Source organism: Branchiostoma floridae, chromosome 4 (genome assembly GCF_000003815.2).
Source record: "Branchiostoma floridae strain S238N-H82 chromosome 4, Bfl_VNyyK, whole genome shotgun sequence".
NCBI lineage: Eukaryota > Metazoa > Chordata > Leptocardii > Amphioxiformes > Branchiostomatidae > Branchiostoma > Branchiostoma floridae.
The window spans coordinates 8,734,074-8,751,326 of NC_049982.1; the positions used below are offsets into that span (position 1 = coordinate 8,734,074).

Consider the following 17,253-nt stretch of genomic DNA (forward strand, 5'->3'; position numbering starts at 1 on the left):
GAGACTGGGAAAGAGACTCTGTCGACGAGACGCTTACCCTTGAACCAACCTTCACTGGTGCACCGCTTAAAAGCGTGTCTCCAAAAACATCTACTAAAAGCTTCTGAAGGTTTTTGTTGGAATATATGGTTCCACTCAGGACGGCAAGCGTCGTGCCCGAAAACCTCCTCCAGCCAGACTTAACGAAGATCGTCGACACACTATCCTCAATCAATCGGCGAGCATCTATAGGGCTGAAGTTCATCCTACCTATGGCCGCGCCTACCGCTGAACCGATGCTTGTTCCAATGATGAGGTCAAATAGCTCTCGAAACGGGATGCCCGGGGCAAAAGGGGTTATCTTCTTGTAAACAGCGTCTAGTACCATAGCTTGGAAAATGCCCTTTGATCCACCGCCATCTAAAGCGAGGACCCGAACGCCAATCAAGTTCGACTCTGGCATGGAAACGGGCTCATCTCGAGTGTCAAGAGACTGTGATTGCGCGAGTGACGCTCGGCTGTCTTCGACATTTCCTCGACAGCCAAAAGGGCAGTTTCCATCGGCATTTAGAAGCTTCTGGTCCGCAGTACACATGCGGTGGCCACAAGGTAGGGGAGGCTCAGCCTGCGCAGAGAAGCAGATTGTGCAAACATCTGTGGAGTTACCGATATCAGCCTCCTGAAAACGCTGAAGCACCTCCACTTGAGCTTTGGCAATGTCTCTGATGCTTTTTGATGCCACACCCTGCTGTATGTGTTTCATACACTCGTCACTTGTTGGACTTGCTGCCCGTCCTTCAAATTCGCCCTTCCATTTGCTGCAATCTTTCTCTTTCCTCTGAAAACAGGCATTGGTTTTGGTGATCCTTGCGTCGGGGTTTTCGTGAAAGTCTCCGTGTTCCCCTGCTGTCAGGGTGCATGGGAACATCTCGCCGTCGTCAAGGGGAGGGGACTCAGCACGACAAGGGCAGTAGCTCTCAAATGTCTCTGTCGAGGCCTCTAGTATGTTCTGTATTTCTGGCTCCATTGTCTCGACAAACTCGTCGTCTTCGCCATACATAGACATGTTGGCCGCCAGCGTGTAGGCAATGGAACCTGTGAGACTCTCCATGGCTGTTCCTACGAGTTTGTCATAAAAACCTCGATACTTTGTCATTCCGCCATCCTGATCGGAGGTCGATCCCAAAATGCTTTCACTGACTTGTGTAAAAAATCGATCGAAAAATATCGATTTGTTGTCGATACGGCATAGCCGTTTGGTCGCCAATCCAGGTAGATTTTCGAAAAATTCTCCCCACGAAGACTCGCTGCCCGCGTCTCTGAGTTTGGAGTTGACGCAGTGGATCATGTCTTTGACTAGGGTCCAGAACAGCTTTTCCGACAGCAGGGAAGAAATTCCGACTGATCGAATTTTCATTGCCTGTCGACTGCGGATTACATCACGACGTAACTCTCCAATCGTGGACTTTAGAACATTCAAGGATTGTTTGAAGTTTTCTTCGTCGTTACTTTGCGGCAATGACATGACCCTAACAGACTGATACAGGTTCTGTAGTTCCTCGGACATGTAGATGTTGTTTAAGAAGGAGTTGGTGGCATCAATGCCGTCGATGTTGAAGTTGACTGCAGTGCTCTTGTTCTTTAAAATGACCAAGGCTGGTTTCCATTCATATTCAACGCCTTTGGAGGCATCCCTAGCAATCGCTGCTATTGTATCCAGCATGTTAAAATCGCTCACAGGGCTTTGGTGCACGTAAACTACTACATCGCTAAGGAGAAAGGCTAGTGATGGGAGGGTTTTCATTGTCAGCTTCTTCCGCTTCTCAAGGTGTTTGGCCACGATCCTGTGCAGCCAATGCACTACCGGCACTTCCTCTAGAAGGCGCTGATTGACCGTACGCGGTATCTGCCCACCAGCGCCCTCAAAGTCTGCCAGTATGACCCGTTGGTTGTTCTGTAACTCTCCAGGTAAGGGCAGTGTTGTGCATGGGTAGACATAGACGCCCGCTGTCTCCGTCAGCATCTGATGCGGTGCTGCGATGACCGGGCGACAGGCGGCGTCCACGCTCTCCTCCAGAAGACTGCATATCAAGCTGCTTTTCCCAACTCCCGCGCCGCCAATGAAGGAGATGATGGGAACGTGATCCTTGCTATGTGCGGCAGACAACCACTCACCCAACAAGGCTTCGTTAAGCGTTAGCACATCCCCTGTTCTTGTCTCAGGATTGAGTTGGAGGAGCTGGTATTGTTGGAATGTTGTTGGTTGTTTCTCCTGGTGCTCGTTCATATTGCTGCTGTCAGTTCACTCAACTGACCAAAATTGAAATTTGTTGCCTACACTAGGTGGAAAATAGGCTGAGTAGGTTGCTTGAAATACCGTGCCGTAGACATTGGGGTCAAATAACGATGAGCCGATCGCGACTAGTTCTCAGAGTCTCAAAGAGCCGACATATTCCATTGTTCTTTCCAAGGTACAAACGGCACAAAGGACGACTGTAAATAGAGTAACACTTTTATCAGTGGTTAAACAGGCTAAGAAAATGTAGGATAAAACAATTTTGCCTTGATAGAAAAGTTGTATTGTTCTTTACGTGCTATAATGCTTGAATTTCTTAAGCTAAGAAGATGTTGTAATCGTGTTAGGTTTGTAATACTATATTCTAGTTTTTTGTAAATACCATGTTAGTTGGTTCCTCCCTCATAGTATCACTGCCGATATATCCAATTATGTGGTTCAGAAAGAGACGTTAATTCATTTTCATTTTAGACGTAGTAAACATATTCAACCTATGACATAACGTTATTGCAGAACAAAGCAGACGGTGGACATAAAAAGACACCTTGCTAACGTACCTCCACAATACCCCTATCCTGTCGCTGGGGATAGCGAAGAACGGTTAAGGCATGTCCAGTGCGAAACTGGTGGCCTGCCGCTCCTACCGTTCACTGAATGCACTGTGTACCCTTCAGGTGTGCTGCCATGGCAAGCATTACTGACTCCCGGGAAACTCTTTATAGATTCCAGTATGGCAACCACGCTTCTGTCTAGTTCTTACGTATCTAGCTTCCATTGTTCGTATTACAAAGACAGGATTGCACAGATTTAATGTAGCCAAGAAGCAACTATCGCAATTTGACCGTAGCTACTCGTCTTTTATGTTATAAATCGCAGCCTTTCTCTTCGGAACACGTCTTTCTTACAAAATTTAGATGAGGTTTTAAGCTTTACTACTTTATCCAATGTTCTCTATCGTAACAATAACCAACAAACTTTTCGTCTAATACAGAATGGCACTGCGTAATTTTAACCTCCATAGCAGGCTCTCTGGGGCCTTTTATTGGTAATCTCCAACAGATCCTACGATAGCATAAGATGGTATCAAAAGTCAAGAGTCTCAAAGAGCCGATATATTCCATTGTTCTTTCCAAGGTACAAACGGCACAAAGGACGACTGTAAATAGAGTAACACTTTTATCAGTGGTTAAACAGGCTAAATAAAATGGAGGATAAAACAATTTTGCCTTGATAAAAAAGTTGCATTGTTCTTTACGTGCTGTAATGCTTGAGTTTCTTAAGTTAAGAAGATGTTGTAATCGTGTTAGGTTTGTAATACTATATTCCAGTTTTTTGTAAATACCATGTTAGTTGGTTCCTCCCTCATAGTATCACTGCCGATATATCCAATTATATGGTTCACAAAGGGACGTTAATTCATTCTCATTTCAGACGTAGTAAACATATTCAATCTATGACATAACGTTATTGCAGAACAAAGTAGACGGTGGACATAAAAAGACACCTTGCTAACGTACCTCCAGAATACCCCATATCCTGTCGCTGACACACATAGCGAAGAACGGTTAAGGCATGTCCAGTGCGAAACTGGTGGCCTGCCGCTCCTACCGTTCACTGAATGCACTGTGTACCCTTCAGGTGTGCTGCCATGGCAAGCATTATTGACTCCCGGGAAACTCTTTATAGATTCCATTATGGCAACCACGCTTCTGTTTAGGACTTATGTATCTAGCTTCCATTGTTCGTATTGCAATGGCAGGATTGCACAGATCTAATGTAGCCAAGGAGCAACTATCGCAATTTTACCGTAGCTACTCGCCCTTTTATGCTATAAATCGCGACCCATTCAATGTGTGAATAATAGTCCCTGCAGACTAAGCGCAGCTGAAGCCTTTCTCTTCGGAACACGTCTTTCTTACAAAATCTAGATGAGATTTTAAGCTTTACTACTTTATCCCATGTTCTCTATCGTAACAATAACCCACTAATATTTCGTCTAATACAGAATGGCACTGCGTCCATAGCAGGCTCTCTGGGGCCTTTTATTGGTAATCTCCAGCAGATCCTACGGTAGCATAAGATAGTATCAAAAGCTGGCAGAGGAGTAAAGCCGGCTTAGGAGTGTGTTTTGCTACCAGCTTAAGCCACCAGCGTAAGATCTGCTTGGAGATTGTTTCTGTGGCTCATGATACACTTTTGGCCATTTTTGGCCATTTCTTTTTGTACTGGCCATGGAACGCTGCTTGTCGGCCGTCGCTGATTACTGGCCCCTAAAAAATGGCCCCAGAGAGCCTGCTATGGAGGCGTAAAGCCCCGGTCACAAAGCGCGTACGATTCCTTGCGATTCCTTCCGATGCGCAGTATGAGCGCAGTGCGTCGTAAGTCGGGGGAAAATCGGAAGCAATGGTTTAAATATATAAAGCCGTGGTCACAAAGCGCGTAGTGCATCGTACGATGAGGTCATAAGAGCGTTCCTGTGTCAATCGCAGTAAATCGGGGAGCGTCGTATGACGAAAAATAGAGCTGAAATGGATTTTGAACATGTTCAAAATTTCGCTATCGTCGTAAGATTTTATTTGCCCCCATAGCAGACTTCATTACGGCAATTTTTGTCTACTGATGAGGTTATAGATTTATGAATTGTTAGCATGTTGTGATCGTTTCAGTTTTCCCTGATATTGTCGATATTGACGAAAAGGGAAAATATATCAGTCGCAACTGCCACAGTCGCAACCAGAGAACAGCGCGTCCCGCACAGGTGATGCAGACAATTGTTTGATCGCTTCATGCACGTGAGTTTATAATTAGATCAAATCTAAGCTCTCGTCGGTCTTGGGTCAGTTTACCATAATCGTAATAACGTTAACCATGGGGACAACTCGAACATAAAGGCAGGCTCTATGAGTCGGAAATATATATGATATAATGCTTATGATATGATTTTTGTATGATTGCATCTTTTTGTTGATAGCATATCATGATACGATCTTCGAAAGAGCCTGACACGTAGAGCCGGCAAGCAGGCCGAGATAATCATACCAGTACTCACGCTTGATTTGAACTTTTCTTGTAATATTCTTGTTGTCATGGTCTCTTTTAATTTATTTTTACAGTTAAAGATATTATAGGAAGGTATTCAACAGCTAAGTCCACATTTTGTTCGTTAAAGAAGCACAAAAGCGGCCAGGCGGCTATTCAAAAGAGACACAAGTGAAAAATCGTACGACGCTGGAAAAATTTTGAACATCATCCGATGCGTTGCGATGGCTGATTTTGCTTACGATTTTGCTGCGATTTACTGCGCTCATCGTACGATATGCGGAATATACCATCGCAAGAAATCGTACGCGCTTTGTGACCGGGGCTTTACTTAGCATGAAATATACAACCTGCATGCACTTGTCAAATCTGTAAATCCAGGCGGCAGTTTACATCTGTTTGCCCGCTGTTTATTCCCAATGACGTGTGAATTATACAAAACAGGGAAAGGGTGCTTGAAACTGTGATTTGTTTATGCTGGTATGTTTGGGTGGTCTGTGTGCCCGGCGGAAATGTTTAATAAAAGAGTACTAAACCGCATTTGCACAAACTGACTTTCTGTTCACGTGCCAGAGGTACTGTATTTGTCGCAGCCATTTTTCCATCATCAAATGAAGTGAGTCGCACTGCAACAATGACTTTGTGCCATCTTCCAAGCCAAAAGGTGAATGTATTTAGCAAGTCAAGAAATGAACTGAACGCGTTTGTAATAAATAAAAAATCGGACATTAGCGACTTGTACACTTGTTTGAATTTTATGTTGCCTTCCGTCGGAAATATTTCCTGGCAGGAAACAGATGGAACCGTGAGCGAGCAACATACATCGATTGACTCTCAATATGTAGGTCAAAGTTTATAGACTATATGACATCGGAACTATTGAGTGATATACATGTGGTAATGCGAGATTAGCTAAAGTGTGTTTATGTAGATTGGCTGTTTGTTTTTGTCATTAAGTTGTTTTGTAAGTTATGGATTAATTATTTTATTGACTTGATCTGATGAATACAATAATAGCAACGATATACCGAAGGACTATATAAAAATCATATAACTATTCACCAATCAGGAGAACGCTCAATATTAATGCACATAACAATGTCGATCGTTAAAAACTGTGGAGAACGTCTGACTTCCAGAACAACCTTTGACATGTCGTGCGCCCGATCTGTCAATAGTTGACACAGGGTAAACTCCAGGCAGAGGTGAAGGGGTCAACGTACAGGGCCTCAGGCAAGGTGGGAGGCGTGTTGAATATTCTTTATGATGGGCACGATTCCAGGTGAGTGTTCCTACGTTACGTGTAGCTATTAATTATCTTCAAACCGGCTGTGTTCGAGCGCCAGGTGTCGCTTTTATACGTAGCGTATTTGGTTTATTTGACCCCGAAAATAAGAGCCCTGACAATTCCATTAGTTGTAGTATAAGCGACATGTAACGTTATCACGATATTCGACTTGCCTTAAAAAATAACCGCCCTTCAACAATAGCGTAGCTCACTGTTTTACGCAGTGGTCATTTTGCTGGTACTTAGCACATGTATGGAATGTTAACGTTAAAGACACTCAAGTTAGGCCTGGGAAACAAACACCTTATTCAAACATATTCTGATGGCGTCTGGAAACCAAGGCATGAAGCTCGCGCATTCCACGTAGTACAGCCGTCTGAAAGTCATGTGTTGCCTATTTATCTATGAGATGTACTGAAGTTATTTGCAATTTGACTCATTTGAAGAATGAACCACCCAAAATTATGTCGCTTTCAATGAATAGAACAACGCTCTTTTATATCCAGGCATGTACATGCGTTGAATAAACAACAAAATTTACGCCAAATAGCAATTACTCAAGCAACTGGATATGATTTTGGAAACGGTCAGACATTTCAGATAACATCCGTTATCTTTCGCCATTGACACTGAAGAGATCTCGTAGAAGAGCAGGTTTTTATATCCTAACTATGAATTGATATGCAAAAGAGTCTAACTGGGTTAATAAAAATCGTCTGTCATTTGCATATTAATTCATAGTTAGGATAAGAGCCGGCTCTCCAACTAGATAGAGTTTTCCGGTTATGTGCAAATTGCTAACGTGTTGCGATGACTGGAAATCATACATAATCGGCCATTTTTTTAAATGTGACGGTCATGATAGCCAAATATGATTTTTGTAAGACGCCACTTACGAAGCTTGCTTTCAATTGTCAGCAAAAACGTGCAAATTAATTTCAATCATCGTCCATTGTGACTCGATGCCCTGGTCGTGCCAAGGCCAATATGCATTTGTGTACCGTCATTATTGAAATCACCCGTGCACATATTATCTTGCAGCTCATCAGATAATGGAGTGAGTGGAGCAGGCAGTAAACCGTTCTCGGTCTGCCAGGTCCAATGAAAGTGGTTTAAGGAGAATGAAACGTACGTGCGGCTGGCATATCAGAGTTAGTTTCCTGCTGTGTATCCGCTCTGTGAAAGGTTATTTGAGAAAAAAGTGCAGTCATCGTATCAAGTCCTCAGTTGAAAAGTATGCCATACTTTTAACATGTACACTGCTACCTAACCCACAAACGTCATTATGGCCCACCATTAAGATCACAATTGAACGTTGTCGGCATGAACTTCATATGGTCTTCCTTTTAAACCCATGTCTGTTACACTAACGCAACAGGCTATTAGTATCTCAACGTGTTTTCCGATGTAAACGTCTATTCAGCAACTCCGATCGTGACCCTTCGAAGATGTACATGAATTATTAATCTAGAATGGGCAAAAATATTCGTGTTACATAGCTGTTTTTGCTGTTTTTGTTGTTTTCTTCTATTTATGTCATTGATATAGTCGACATGTCGGCTGAACGAAAACCTAATGCCAAACGTTTTAGCTCAAAGTAGACTGTTTTTTTAGTCACGCGAATCTTTCTGAAGTATAAAAGTGCACATGTACGTGGATTAAAGTTCACGAAACAAACATTTCAGATACGGGTCACGTAACGTTACTTCAAACTGTTACCTCACTTCAAACCTTGCGGAGGGAGCTGCAATTACCTAATGGAAACGGAGGGCATCGATTTGCTAATTATCTCCTATGGCGTGTGCGAAGGATCTTCCCCTTTATTGAACACTTGTGTGAGTTACGAACTTAATGCAGTCCCGCACAAATTACACGTAAGAGGCGGTAGTCAATCAACCATGCATAACACGCTGCACAATTTGGTATGGTCTTAACGCTTTTAGCGTATGATATTGTATGCAGTCTAAGAGCGGCCCTGGTGACTGGTTGAAGCTCATGTTGGGAGCAGCGCTATCAGTCCCGACAGCAACCGTACATGCAAGGGCTCTACCGCTGGAGAGGTAATACCGTGACGGCCCCGCCACTGTATGCCAAACGCATGGTGAGCATATTCTATTGGTAACGTTACGGGAAGTCAAATGGTAAACGTTACAGTCAGACACCGCCTTTCCACTAGGGAGTGCGACCGCTGTGCGACTTGACAGATCGCTCACCTAAATTCATACTAGTCTATAGATAAAGAAAAAATGTTTGTACGTATTGTGCGCTTCGCTGTCTTTGAAATCACACAGTTACTTCTTGTCTTATAGACCCAGTATTATGAAAAGCTATGGTCCGAAATATCCCATTTTAGTCGCTGTGCGGTCGGTCAGCCATCGTCGACAAGAAGACAGGGGGCCGTAATAATTGGACGCGTGCTTTCACACAATGGCATTACAGTGAGACTGTTGAAGTACGCTATGTTCAAGATACTATCATATCAAGTATGCAATATGTTTATGTATTTACAAATGCATGTTGAATGGAATTTCGAACGTTTACCCTAAGCCTTGTATTCATAAAGCTTCATTGCAGAAAGATAATATGTGTGTCGACTTGTACTGGTCTGCGATGAGTATGGCGTGACCGGTGACAATTAAGCGCCCTTCCCTTCGTTTTTGGAGATATATAAATCAGCATAATAGGAAGCGTTGCAAATAAAAGTCAGTAAAAGTTTTGGTACGAAAAAGGGAATAAAAGCATCTCATATTTTATTCAGTTCGATACGTGTAGATATTGTGTCATTTTCTGCAATGCTTGTTTGTTTTACATCGCGTCTATACAGAACAATTGCAAGCGTTTAACATGAATGATTTATGTATGCGTTAAAGCTTGGTTAAGCGTACATAACATTCGGGAATATATCATTACCTGACGGGTGTTGACCTCGGTTTGTAAAATATCCTGCTCCGTAACAATGTAGATTTTCTCAATAGGCCTTACAAGATACAAAATGCCAGCTGACAGAATCAGTCACATGTGCCATTCAATGTGACGAGACAGAAATTTATTTGCTAATTGTGAAGTTAGCCGTGTCAAAGCCGCTTTGCACTTTTAGCCAAATTTACCTGAAAAATGATGACTGGTCCACCTGGCGTCACGTTCTCTCCTAATCGTTCGTTGTTAATTTTCTGATGTCCTCGCACAGGTACAATGACATGACGCAGGCTCCAACTTTAGAACGACCACAAAATGATCATAGCAACGGAGAACTGCTGTACTCATAAGTGACGACATGGCGATCAAAGGTACCTGGACATATGTATATATATATATATAGAGAGAGAGAATCTGATACGAGTACGGAAGGCACAATATGCCACAAAATAGATAAGCTACTGCAATCTGGTTTTCAAATTTGGCATAGTGTAAGAAGGGAAGTGTTAGGGCGTTTGGGGTGAAACATGACGGCAATCAGCCAATTAAGCGAGCCGGCCCATGCAAACAGCTAAGTTGAGCTTGACGATATGATAGTATCCGGGACCTGATACGGGTTTGGAAGTCACATATCCACAATTTTTAGTACGAAATAGTTCATGGCAGTTTATTTTGCACGTTCATGCCCGGAGACTAATTGCATGTACATGATATAAATATTGCAGATGCACTTAATGTAGAAGATGATCATATGATTGTCACTGTATTTCTGCACGGTGTACATGTCCTGTTTCTTTTATGTAAAGTTTTTTTTATCAACTCTATAGCATCATTGCCGAAAACATTTGTCCATTATCTGTTACAGGCCTTCTGCCTCATTCTACGTTACGTAGGGTGACGCTCCTAGTGATCGTCCTGGCTACCGTCATAATTCTCCTTACGAATATCGGCCTCCGAGATTATGTCCGCCATGTTTTCCCACAATCCGTCACCAGCGTCAGCGTATCATGTAAGGCGGAAGTCACTGCCCCACCCGTCGTCCTCGTCGACGCCGTTTTCCCGGCCAAGATCGAAATACTCCGCGGGAACATCAAGTTCATCCCCCAGTCCTACGCCACAGTTCGCTTCAGCCCAGGCAACACCGCCCATGTTCCAACAGTGACGTTGTACTACGGTGTAGGGACGACGAACTTGACCGTCTCCAAAGCCGGAATTTTCTATCTCTTCGTTACCGTGGAGACGCGAGGTGACCACGCCCCTACCGAGACCTGCCAGGCCAGCGTCAGAATCAGGGCCGCTCACCTGTCTGACCGAGAGGTGGGGTATAAACTGGTCCGCAAGGGGACGCTGGAAGGCAATGCACTGGAGTGGAGGGCAGGTTTCGTGGTGGTAGAGGGTCCCGTGACTGTGCCAAAGTCAGCCACACTAGTCGTGAACCCAGGAGTCTTTGTTTTGCTGCATTCAGGAGCGAGGTTAAAAGTTCAGGGGAAAGCGTCAATCGGAGACCCAGCCGGTCAACCCGTCGTCTTTACAGCCCATCCGAATGAAAGTGGCGAACGTAAGCTGTGGGGTCCTTTGTGGTTTGGGCAAAACTCGCTAGGGGCACTGCACAACACCTGGCTTACGCAAGGAGGCGCATCTGTATATCAGTACTCCAGGTCAGTAAACACGACTAAAGTGTGGTGAACATGTCTCCATCCATCCATCCATCCATCCATCCATCCATCCATCCATCCATCCATCCATCCATCCATCCATCCATCCATCCATCCATCCATCCATCCAGTGCATCCATCCAGTGCATCCATCGATCCACCCATCCATCAAACACACACATTGACACCCACACAGACAGACAGACAGACAGACACACACACACACACACACACACGCGCGCGCGCGCGCGCGCATCGCATAAACCATACGTTATACTACATGTTGATGATTAACATTTATATTGCGTTATTCCTCATCATCAAAATCATCTTTTTCTCCGCACAGATTTGCTGGCCGTAGCGCTGGTGCGGTATTGAAGGTTGAGGAGGGAGCGGAGGTCGACTTTTCAGACGGAGGTATCGTAAACAACGCCGGCCCGGGAGTGGGAGGGGAGCGTTGCACAATTAAGGTAAGCAAGCCTGAAAACTCTTAATTTAGTTAGGTGATATCTTATTATCATCATAAAGTATTTTACAAAGATGTGTCAATCAGTTATGTATGTCTGGTAGTTATGCTTTTAGTTCATCTGTAACGGTACCTTTACAATCTTTACACTCTAGCTCAGAAATATGATCATCTCGAGGTGCAAAGATGGCGGCTACATTCAGCAGGCAACTGTTACCATGGAGAACGTTTACGTCACCGAAATCGGTCGTAACCACGTGACATCATCTCATCCAATCGGTGACGGCTTCACGTTTGACCAGCCTAAACAGTCCTCTTCCGGGAAAAAGTTATCACGAATATCTAACAGGTATTGGATCATCTCTTTATTAATTGATCAGGGGAAATGTGATACATGGGGCTTTGAACTGCATGTGATCTATACTTTCAAACATTAAAGATACATTGTAAAATCGCCGGATAATCTAATTGCCCTGCGGCAGAAATTTTCGAGCCTGACACACATGTATGATTCTCTGATGGAGCGATGTTCAATAACAGGACAGGGGCGTGCGTACATTTGTCGCAAGCATATGTATGCTGCAGATCAGTGATACCATTACATTTTATCTAAGTCCATTATATTTTATCTATTAATAAGAAAATGTTTCATTTTGTTATCATACGCACTTTCTAGTATTTCTTGCTTATTTTCTTCCTCGTCAATATTTTTCAGTGTTTTTACTGGTGGAGGCGGGGTAGGAATAAACATTACCGGGCCCAGCCTCATCATTGAGTCCACCATCGTGGAGGATTTTTCCCAGGCATGCGTGTCAACAGCCGGCAGGGTGAACACCGTATCCATTCAGAACTCCATCATGCGCAGTTGCTTAGTTGGTCTCCGCGTAAAGGATGGCAAGCTACGCGTCCTCGTGAAGAACAGCGTCATGGTTCAGAACAAGGTCGGGGTCTGGTATGGAGACAGGGATGGGACAGCGTCTAAGAGTGGGACTTTAATCTTAGAGAATTCTCTAGCGATGGTCAACAGTGAAAAGAACTTTCGGGTTTTCAAGGGAGGGCTGGAGCAGCCTGACACGAACGCGGGATCAGAAAACGCGAAACTGAAATGCTTTTTCGTGAGTAGAAGCTCCACCGTTGCAAGCCGTTCGACGTTTAGTTTGAAAGGCTCAGCACCTTGTCAACAGCCAGAAATATACCTTCACCATGCAGACTGTGAATTCACTGTGGATCTGTTACCGTCCAAGTGTTTCCTGTCCGGTTACCCACCCACTAAACTAACTCACGTCCAATTACAAAGACTGGATCTGTGTAGAGACTGCTGCAAGACCGTGTCTTCTCTAGAGTTCGGAAATTACGACCATTGGAGCATGAGAAACATACGGGACATGAAACGCGCCACTATTTACACCGAAACGCCCAACGAGGGCTGCGGAGTGACGTTTTCTACAGATCTGTACCAACACACCGACGGCGACTGTATCGTGCAGAAGGTTCACGTCAAGTCAGCCTACAGCAATCTTCATCACTATCAGGTGAATTCCTTAGGGATTGTATCTTATTGTCAAACTTGTGACGTCAATCTCAAGATACCGGTCATGATTGGTGAACAAAAAGTGTCGTCACACCTTAGCCTGAGTATCTTAATTTCTTTATTTAGTATCAGCCTGGTTAGTATACCGGGTCTCCCATACGAGTCCCTGTAAACTAATCAGGCTGATACCCAGAATAGTCACACCTCTGATGGGTTGTCAGATTAAAAAGAAATGGTAAAGTAGAACTGGTATTTTGCAACGCTCTTTTCTTAACATCTCCTTTTCAGAATTTTTGGGGTCATTCTAGGGAGTCTTTTTGCTTTCTGCAGTGATGGGGACATCTAACTGCATTCTAATGTGAGTATTCTGTAACAGGGTGAGAGCCACTTGAGAGAGCTTAAGGCGCACTACTTGGATCGGGTAATGCTCACCAATCTGACCGCGAAGTCATTCGGCGTGAACTTGGACTTCTCACACATCCCGGACGGAAATTCATCCGCATTGATCAAAGCATCAATGTTGTGTCCTTACAGTCAACAGGACACTAATGGACTTTCAGCTTTCGTCACCGAATTTCTACCAAATATTGGCAAGTATCTGGTCGGAGCTACATGTATTTTTGTCATACTATTAGGTTAAATTTTAAGAAAAAAAATTATTAGTATTTTTTTTTATATCTGAATGCCATCTAAGAGAGATTGCATGGTCGTAATTCAAAATGTAAACTGCAAGTGACAATTTCAGAACTATAAAACTTGCAAGAAACTATCCATTCCTTGGAGTTATTATGATTATACTTATTTGCTTTCCATACCTCTGCTATGTCTTGTATTCGTTTCTTTAAACTTCAATTTGAAGTTAGACGTGATCAGAATGAATTGGCATCGTTAATGTCGATGTACACATTTATGAAGTCAGTACACAACTAGAACCGGATGGTCCCCCATAAGCTTGTTCTCCGTGCTTCCCCAGGCATCTACACGCGCATGACCATCAAACTTGCTGAGCTCGCCCATCCCAACAACTTCCACAAGTACGTGGCTTTTCAGTACATTGGCAACTGCATGAAGTCAAAACACTCCGATTTCGTGAACATGGAGACCAACAACTACGTGCTCATCGACAACGACCGTTGCCTGGTGCCGGATCGGGTCGGGGACGGCGATATACCGGCAGCTTACAGGTGAACGTGCGAATATCTGCAGTTTGATTCAATGCCGCTTTGAGCGTTTTTGTAGCAAACGCTTAGATCAGATTAGACTAGGGAAGTTTAAAGAATGTCACTTCGACAAAAACAGCCGTGCCATCTCGACAGTAGTATAGTAGTTCGTACACCAATCAGTATCCTCCAAAGAAACATAAACATTCTTTTAGTTTTTGTACGATTTTCTCGAGTAACATTTTACCGCAGGCGGCTAGCACAAACAACAATAAAGTCAGGGTATTAAAAGCCAGTGGGGGTGAAGATTTGAAATATCATAATTAGACTACGAAACGGGGGGTGTAGAATTTTCATTGGGATTGAAGAGTCGACAACTTTACGTTAGCGTTGATTGTGTTCTAATTGTTGCCTTTCTTCTGTGTCTATTTTTGTTCCTATAGATACCGACTTGCTCGCCTGCATGAGATCCTGTTTACGAAGCGACATGTGTGTCAGGTACCTGCGTACATTATCCACAGGCTGAAGCAGATGAACGCAGTATCATCACAGGTACACATGCAGACTCCAGACATCCGATCAGGATTATTGAGGGTTGAAATACATCTTAAACACACATACTGTGCCTTTACAGTTCTCTCCAAATCTGTCACAGCTCGTTATTTTTTTTTCGCAATGAACAATATTCATCATGTTGGCTTCTGGCATTTTGCAAACAATGAATAGGTTTTAGTTGAGAATGGAGGTAAATGCCTATTTTGTGCTGTCTCACATTTTCCCCGCAACACGAAGGGTTTTTCTCACCGTTTGTTTGTTTGTTGTTTGTTTGTGCATATGTCTTTGTTTGTGCACGGCATAAAACGAAATGTTTAACGTTGTAAATGGATCTGTATGTATGTGGTCTGTGGGTAGGTGTGAGTAGGTGTCGAAATCAATCTTTCAGTGACTTGCATTCTCATAACAAACAGGTTTCTAGCCTTGGGACGCAGTTTCGGAAGGAAGTTGAATCGCACCCTGCCATGGCGCCGCTCGTGTTGAAGGAAGACCCCGAGATCTACGAGGAAGTGGACGGGCGCGTGTCTGTCCTGGTTGCTGAGTACAACGCTCTTTGTGAGGGTTACAACACCGACAAGTTCGACAGCTCTCTTAGGAAGGTGTACAAGACGTCACCAATCATCGAATTATACTTGGTACACGGCAGAGACTACATCCTCGCCAAGTTCGCGGAGGGTACGGTGGCGTACTTGAAAGTTGTCGGCGGTGAGGCGCGGGAGGACATGGACGGGTACGTGTTCAATGGGGGCCTAGCTGAGCTGGTAGCGTACCACTTGGACCGTCTACTCGGGATGGGTCGAGTGGCTGTTGCCGCTACACGGCGACTGCTCCTGGACGGGAATGTCCCGATAAACGGCGTTATCAACGTACAAGGGGAGATGTTGGAAGGTTTCAACGGTAAAAAGGATACCCTGCGGCGGTACCTTACTGACGCTGAAACAAAGACGCCATCTAAAGGCATACAGTGGATAGCACACAATCTTAAGAAAAGTCAACATGAACTTTATCTAGATGTTGTTGTTGTAGGGAAAATGAAATCTCCAAAGGAACATGTAGAGCTGCACCCTCAAGTTAGAGAGTTTTTCAAGCACAGTGCAAACTTTGTTACGCTCGAAAAAGTTGGAGTGACAATTCAAATGTTGCGGGATCTTGCCGACATTTTCGTGTTCGATTTCTTGATTCACAATCCTGCAAGAAAAAGTCTTGCTATCTCGGAGCTGCGTTTTGTTATCAATGACAACGATAAAGCATTCTGTCCTGACGTTTCAACCAAAGCGTGCGATTCCATTCTCAGATGCCCTGCATCGCTTCAACCCGAAGGTGCCCGAGCATCAGCGGAGAAGCACGACGCTTGTCCGAAGATCTGTCTGAATGGTAACGTGATTCCTTCGGACCAATTCGTGAACTGTCGATTTACGAAGAAAATCTTCTCCAGACTCAAACGGTTCGGCGACGAAAAAGCACCTGACAGAATGCTCTTGTCTAAACTACGACAATCTCTTTCGAATGAAACTATCGATATCGACTCTTTCAAGTCCTACTTTGGGAAAGTGAGAATATATGAAGGGATTGACGCCAGGCTTGTTCGCTTGACAAGACATATGAAGAATTGCATGCTCAGATTCGGTAATGACATATTCATATGATATCAAAAAGGTTATTAAGATAAACGCATCTGACCGACGTATCTGTATATTGACGATATTGGTTAGATATCATATTGCTGCTATTGTTGAATATTGTCGTGAAGATGCATATATTTGATTTTTTCGCCATATGACAGACCTTACTGTAAAACATATTTAGATGTGTAGTGTTTTCAGGCCTTTGTAAATAAGAACTTCATGATCTTGTTCCTCTCCATATTGCAATACGATGCCTCTACTCCCAGACTGCTATACTTAGCCCACCCCTCGCCTTTTAGATGATGGTGTGTAAAAAATATGAAAAAAAAGACCATCTTCTTTCCCCATGCTGAAGTTACTTGTTCCCGTGAGTGTGATAGATACATACACACGTTATGCAACATTGAATCATGTTCCACGCCAGAGAGATATCTTTTTGGCTCCAAAACCTTTGAATAAAATCATTGGGTTAAGATGGTCAGCTTTCGTCATTATACTTCTGAACTTCAACATTGACACCAGATAGAACAGTATACTGTTGTAGTTTTTGATATCACGACGATGTAGAGCAAGACTTCCTTTCCAACGATAATCAGTCATTTCACATTTCATAGCATGATGCATTGTGGGTAAACGTAAAAGCCACTTCTTTATTGATATGCCTTAGACTCTTACTATTACCCACAATGCTTCACATTGCAAATGCGCAATTCTCACTGTGGTCTGGTTTATCGACGGTATGC

At 43.7% G+C, this 17,253-nt stretch overlaps 1 protein-coding gene across 1 annotated transcript; it reads left to right on the forward strand.

Moving 5' to 3' along the window:
• The first annotated feature begins 8,672 nt into the window (after positions 1-8,672).
• On the forward strand, positions 8,673-17,243 carry LOC118414451. Its single transcript, XM_035818491.1, has 10 exons — positions 8,673-8,703; positions 9,790-9,889; positions 10,384-11,176; positions 11,520-11,643; positions 11,795-11,988; positions 12,355-13,171; positions 13,547-13,760; positions 14,144-14,354; positions 14,774-14,882; positions 15,299-17,243. Exons 2-10 carry the CDS (start codon positions 9,877-9,879, stop codon positions 16,529-16,531), a joined length of 3,708 nt encoding a protein of 1,235 aa, XP_035674384.1. The 5' UTR covers positions 8,673-8,703; positions 9,790-9,876; the 3' UTR covers positions 16,532-17,243.
• Positions 17,244-17,253: the final 10 nt, after the last annotated feature.